The sequence below is a fragment of the Aethalodelphis obliquidens genome, unplaced genomic scaffold, assembly GCF_003676395.1.
Source record: "Aethalodelphis obliquidens isolate GAN/ISIS:26980383/991018 unplaced genomic scaffold, ASM367639v1 scaffold27, whole genome shotgun sequence".
Lineage (NCBI taxonomy): Eukaryota > Metazoa > Chordata > Mammalia > Artiodactyla > Delphinidae > Aethalodelphis > Aethalodelphis obliquidens.
The window spans coordinates 7630251-7637308 of NW_020837971.1; the positions used below are offsets into that span (position 1 = coordinate 7630251).

The window sequence follows — 7058 nt, forward strand, 5'->3', positions numbered from 1 at the left end:
AAAAAAAAAAAAAAAAAAAAAAAAAACCAGGAAAACATAAATTAGTGTGCAAGCTAAGAAAGTAAATGATGCCTGAACAATTATAAAGCAATTATACTCCAATAAAGGTGTTTAAAAAAAAAAAGATGCCTGAACAACCCCCTCCTTAGCTGTCCATGACTTTTTTAAATCATTTTTTTAATTTAATTGTTGGCTGCATTGGGTCTTCATTGCTGCGCACAGGCTTTCTCTAGTTGCAGCGAGCAGGGGCTACTCTTTGTTGCGGTGCACGGGCTTCTCATTGCGGTGGCTTCTCTTGTTGTGGAGCCCGGGCTCTAGGCACGCAGGCTCAGTAGTTGCGGCTCGCAGGCTCAGTAGCTGCAGCTCACAGGCTCTAGAGCACAGGCTCAGTAGTTGTGGCGCGCGGGCTTAGTTGCTCCGCGGCATGTGGGATCTTCCCGGACCAGGGCTTGAACCCATGTCCCCTGCACTGGCAGGCGGATTCTTAACCACTGTGCCACCAGGGAAGTCCAGCTGTGTGTGACTCAAAACATTTGTACTAGCCAGCAACAAAGAAGGAAGTAATGCACTTCCTGTTGATTACATGCAATTCATTAATTACATAACTGTGAAGGTAAAGAAAAATACATTCTAGATGTATCACGTACCACTTCAAAAATTTTATACCTTCAATTTCAAACAAGTTAATAGTAATGTGAATTTTCCATAAATACATGCTATTTCTTTGTATAAAAGCCAAATGCTAAAACAAGGATCGGAATAGTTTTAATATGAAGATATAAGTGAGCCAGTTAACCAAGAAGAATTTTATAAAAACCGCTCCACGCGAACAGGAAAGAAACGGGAAGAATTTCTTGAACTCTGAGCAATCCCAACTCCAGATCTCAGGAGAGCTCCCTCCCCAACTGCCTACTCTCCCGGGTTCAGGTACAGACAAGGAATCCGAGAGAGCTAGCAACCAGAGTAAAGTAAAATGCTACTTCAAATGGTACTGTGTCCTATGGACTAAACTGTGCTCCCTTAAAATTCCTATGTTGAGGCTGTGACAGCCAGTACCTCAGAACGCAAGTGTATTTGGAGATAGAGCCTTTAAAGAGGTGATTAAGTTAAAATGAGGTCCTAATCCAATTAGACTCGTGTCCTAATATAAGGAGAGGAAACATGGACACACAGAGAGACTCCGGGTCACAGACACACTCAGAGGGAAGACCATGAGAGAACACAGAGGAAGTGGCCATCTGCAGGCCAAGGAGAGGCCTCAGAAAAAACCAAACCTGCCAACACCCTGAGCTTGGGGCTTCCAGCCTTCGGACTGTGGGAAAATGAATGTCTCTTATTTAAGCCACCCAGTCCGTGGTATCTTGTCAAGGCAGCCATAGCAAACTAACACACTGTGTGCTGTGTTTAAACTGGGTTAAATATATATCAGAAAGCAAATTTCCATGCATACAGGTTTGCTATGGTACCTGTACCCATTTCCAAAAATAAAATGGCACCTGGCTCATCCTCAGAGACCCAAACTCTACTATATTTGCACTCCTGTGAGAAAATCTGACTGGTGTCGGTTTCCAATCTAGTCTATCTCCTGGAGTTAAGAGCTTATGGTTTAGTAGCAGTCCTCTGCAACCACATCAAAGTGTAGGCTTTAAGGGAAGAAAGTTAATTTTTATTTTCAGCTAGGTGAACTGGTAACTCTCAACTACATGTAAACCACTTACTTAAAGAATTTTCATTTTGAATCACTGGCAATATGCAAGGAGGTTAAAAAAAATTAATTCAACTGTTGTCTAAGAAAACTATAATTGGGAATTCCCTGGCAGTCCAGTGGTTAGGACTCGGCGCTTTCACTGCTGTGGTTCAAAGCCCAGGTTCAATCCCTGGTCGGGGAACTAGGATCCTGCAAGCCATGCAGTGCAGCCAAAAAAAACCCTCCCAAAACAAACAAACAAACAAAAAAAACCCACTATAACTAGGAGGCACATTTGCTACCTATTTGCCTATTTTCCCACTCCTTTTTCATCAGCATGGAAAGAGGAAAATACACTTCTGTGTTTTGATTTTGTATGGGCAAAAGAACAAAATACTAACCTTAAATATTTAGACAGTAGATTAATAGCATCCATGGTGTCTTTGTTTTCCTTGTACAGTAGGAAGTGGCAGTAACTTCCCCTAGATTTTGGCCAAGAATGTTTTCTTGGATCTTAAAAAAAAAAAAAAATTAACTATTATATACACCATAGTAAAAGTTACCTGAGTTCTTATGAAACCCCACAAGATCATTTTTGCTAGAGAACCTTTGAGAGAGAAATCAGATCTAGTCTGACAAGAAATATGGGTTAAGTGGTTATACCTTGTGGTCTACAGTTATTAAACTTTCTGTGATTGGATACTTATCTGTCTGTATTTAAAATCAAAATCGAGAAATGCAGGTGGTGTGACAAATGACTAAACCTAACCAGCAATCTTCACACAGAGAAACACAGAGGGGTCCACCATTCCCCAGTGGCTTACTTTACAAGCATGTATCTGAAAGGGGGCCGCCTGGCCCTCCAGAACGTATGCAGGCCAGAGGGAAACAGCAGTCATGGCAGAGCCTACAAGCTTTGCCTCATCTCCCGTCAGGTGTTCGCACAACAGGCTGGATGCCCCAGCAGGGTTGGGGATAAAGCTTGTGAGCGGCTGCCTCAGTGACAAGTTTAGATTTTCCAAAGGCCACTTCCATCACAGTTCAGCTAATACTAGATGGTTTGCAAAGGTCTACTGGACAGAGAGAGCAGCTGGCATTCAATACCTAATTGTCATTCTTGGGGGAAGAGGAGACTTTAAAAATTAAGTCAGGTTAAATATTAACTTCTGAGCCACTATTACGTCAATTGCTCAACTTTTTAGAAACTGGCAAACATTCCGAGACTTTGGAAAATCTGACTTTTAAAACTGTTCTTCCAAACGAACATTAAAATTACACTACAATCTAGAAACATATATTTAAACAATATTAAGATTTTGACTTCAGTTGCCCAAAGAGTGTTCTGAAAACTCAACACTTTGGGAGAAATGTGTAAGCCACAACTGCACGTCCCAGATGTTGTACAATAATGTTTGTGAGTCTTGTATGACACACAGCTGCAGCTGTTATATGAACGCATCTAATTCAGTTGATTTCTGTAACTCTATGAAAGAAACACTGTGAAAAAATACTTCATACTTCAAATACTTCAAATAATCCCCAGAAGTCTTCTTCTTTTAAAAATGTTCCTTTGTCTTTGTCCCTTTAGCATGAACTCATGAATCCTTCATCTTCAAAGACATAAGAAACTTCTGACACTAAAGTTACTTGTACACCTGCCTTTGCCAAGGGAAAAAGCACTGCTTCACAGGTTAGGGATATAAGCTACAATGTAAAGAACAAATTGACCAATAAGCTGTCTTGGAAAACTGCCATAGCGTGTATGCTTAAAGTATTACAGAAAAAGCACTGCAAGTATTTCTTGGGCTCTTGGTATGAATTCCTCACAACTCATCCTCCGAAAATTGTGAACAGGGATATTATTTTTGGTTTTCCTTCCAGCTCCCTACATTTAAGCAAAACTGTCTATACTTAGCACTTGTGACAAAAATCATTGGCATTTCATTTTATCTACATGAAACGCCAACCGCTCTTACCTGCTGCAGTTCTGACCTCTGTCCAAATGCACAGCATAAAGAGCACAAGAGAGCAGTATTTAATTTATAATAATATTAAAGTGCTTTAGAAGTGAACATGCAAATGATCGCATGGAAAGTTTCTACTGAGGACTCCTACAGCGCCTGGTGGTTATGTGGTGGGTTAACAGCCATTTAGACATTAACAATGGAATGTCGCAGAGGCAAACAGTGAACAAGCAGAAAACTCACCGACAGGTCCAGGCCTCCCTGTCTCAATCCCCTCACAGTGGCCTGTCCACTCACCCTCAAAAGCTGCACTGTCTGTGCCTACAGGATGTAGCAAAAGGTGTAAGACTGGATGCAAAATGCCTCCCCATCCAGAGATTTGTTTTCTTAAATATGGGAGGACGTGTACCAAAACACTATTTGTGATTATCTTTCAGTTGTGAGACTGCAAGTAATGACTGTTTTGCATTGTGCTTTTCTGTGTTTTATGAGTTTCCTGCACTGATTTCTTTATTTGAAAAAAATGCAAAAAATTATTATGGAAAACAGTTCTCAAACTGATAGATTAAAACAGATTTAAGAGACTTACCCACCGAATGCAATGTTCTGACCTTGTTTGTATCATGATTTAAACAAGTCATCTATATGCAAAAGGCATTTCTGAGACAATCAGAGAAAAACTGAACATGCACGGGGTATGAGCTATTAAGAAATTATTGTTGATTTTGTGGGGATATGATAATGATTTAGGGTTTTAGTTCTTATCTATCAGATACATACTGAAGTATTTACGAGTGAAATGAAGTACTACGTAGAATTTTCTTTAAAAACACTCCAACAAAGGAAAAAAAAGTGGGAGGAAGAGGTCAAACAAAACAACAGAACGTTAATAATACTGAGGATGGTTGATGGGTACACAGGGGTTCAGCATACTACTTCCTTTATTTGTCTGCATGTTTGAAAATGTCCATAATAAAAAGCTTTAAAAAAATTTGTGATTAAAAATTGATGAAGTGTAGCTACATTTTCCTCTAACTACCCTTTCAGTACGCTCAAAATTAACTATAGTGGCAAGAAATAAATGAAACCGCAAGACTAAAAAACTAAATGCTATTACACCTTAAGAGAAACCATGACAACTGATATGAGTTTGGCTCACAAGCATGCATCTTTTATTAGCAAATCCAAGCAGTGAGCATGCATTCAATTACCTCCTCTGCAAGTAACAGACATAAGGATTCTTTTTCCAAGTGCACTCAGTACACAAACTAGTAATAAGCATATGCATTGATTAACTGGGAATGTTTTGAATAATGGACAATCGGTGAGTCTCAACTTATTTTGGGGAATTTGTTTGACTTCATAAAACTCCAAATCCTTGGAATGCTAGGTAGCATAGATGGTAGCTTTACAATTTAAGTGAATTTAAAATAACTTTCAAACATTTTTGAGACACTCTGATTTAAAATACTAATGCAAACAATTCTCAGGCTAGGAAGCAACCTTCTGATGGTCTAATATGGCAGCCCCAGGAGAGGAGAAACAGAAATCAGATTAAAAAAAGAAAACCACGTTCAGGAAGATTCATGTATTGAGCACAGAGATCCTCATGAATAAAGAAGGAAAAATGTTTGTAGCTCGAGAAAGATGACAGGATGGGTAGCATGCAGAACATTCTTTCCTTCTTATTCAAGTCCATTTCCCCTGCTGCACCTGCACACCCACCCTGCAGCTTCCCCAGGGGTTCTGCTCCAGCCATCATCAGCCCCCTCCCTCTCCACTGGCTCTTTCCTGTCAGCATATCAATATGCTCAGGGCTCTTGCATTTTCAAAGTCAAACCTTCGTCTCCCTCTCCTTAACCATGTTCCTTTCCTTTCTCCTTCTCTTTACGGTGTATTTATCGTCTTCCATCTCAACCTACTGTGTAAACTGGTTTCCAGTCACTCCACTAGAACTGCTCTGGCAAAGACACTGATGATCTCCATATTGCTAAAAACTGGTGGACATATTTCAGAGTTCCAATCTTGTTGGAACTGTCTGTAATATTTTCCACAGCTAACCACTCTATCATTGAAATCCCCTCTTCCTATGGATTGCATAACACCAGGCTCTCCCAGAAACTTAACTCTGTATCTGTCTGGCTCTTCTTCCTGAGTCTCTGTGGACTCCTCCATCCAGGTATGCCTCCTGGAAACCATTCATTTCGCACAGTATGGAGAATCTCTACATATTACATGGCACAAAAAAATTTTTTAACTTAAATGTTTAAAAAGGTTTTTGGGGATGTATACTATCTATCTCAAAATGTAAGTTAATTTACCTGAGTATATGGTTTATGATAATTATGGTATTTTCAGAATAATACCATATGTATGCTTTAGTAGGTAAATCAATGTGCCCTATCAGACTGGATTAACACACAAAATAACGTCTGAGTTATAACAGTTGGTAATTTGTGTTTGGCCACCATGATTTAGAATCTACCACACCCGTGTTTTAGGATGCATGGCCCTATCTGAGGTAAAGAATGTTGCAAATCTGCTAGAACTTCCCTGATGGCACAGTGGTTAAGAATCAGCCTGCCAATGCAAGGGACATGGATTCAAGCCCTGCTCCAGGAAGATCCTACATGCCGCGGAGCAACTAAGCCCGTGCGCCACAACTACTGATCCTGCACTCTAGAGCCGGCGAGCCATGACTACTGAGCCCGCGTGCCACAACTACTGAAGCCCGCGTGCCTAGAGCCCGTGCTCCGCAACAAGAGAAGCCACCGCAGTGAGAAGCCCGCAAACCGCAATGGAGAGTAGCCCCCCACTTGCCACAACTAGAGAAAGCCCGCGCACAGCAACTAAGACCCAATGCAGGGACTTCCCTAGTGGCGCAGTGGTTAAGAATCCGCCTGCCAATGCAGGGGACACGGATTCAAGCCCTGCTCCGGGAAGATCCCGCATGCCATGGAGCAACTAAGCCCGTGTGCCACAGCTACTAAGCCTGCGCTCTAGAGCCCGTGAGCCACAACTACTGAGTCCGCATGCCACAACTACTGAAGCCCACGCGCCTAGAGCCCGTGCTCTGCAACAAAGAGAAGCCACCGCAATGAGAAGCTCACGCACTGCAAAAAAGAGTAGCCCCTGCTCGCCTCAACTAGAGAAAGCCCACGCACAGCAACAAAGACCCAATGCAGCCAAAAATAAAATTAATTAATTAATTAAAAAAAAAAAAAGACCCGGGCTTCCCTGGTGGCACAGTGGTTGAGAGTCCGCCTGCCGATGCAGGGGACACGGGTTCGTGCCCCGGTCCGGGAAGATCCCACATGCCGCAGAGTGGCTAGGCCCGTGACCCATGGCTGCTGAGCCTACGCTCCGCAAAGGGAGAGGCCACAACAGTGAAAGGCCCGCATACCGCA

At 41.8% G+C, this 7058-nt stretch overlaps 1 protein-coding gene across 3 annotated transcripts in view; it reads right to left on the bottom strand.

Moving 5' to 3' along the window:
• The window catches only part of PUS7 (pseudouridine synthase 7), a 105962-nt gene that overhangs the window by 28987 nt on the left and 69917 nt on the right, over positions 1-7058 (bottom strand). For all 3 annotated transcript variants that reach the window (XR_003436548.1, XM_027123876.1, XM_027123877.1), the window contains exon 6: positions 2089-2200. Coding sequence is in view for 2 of the 3 variants with exons in the window: in XM_027123876.1 (XP_026979677.1) it covers positions 2089-2200 (112 nt within the window). In the remaining variant the exon portion in view is untranslated. The remainder of the gene's footprint in view (positions 1-2088; positions 2201-7058) is intronic.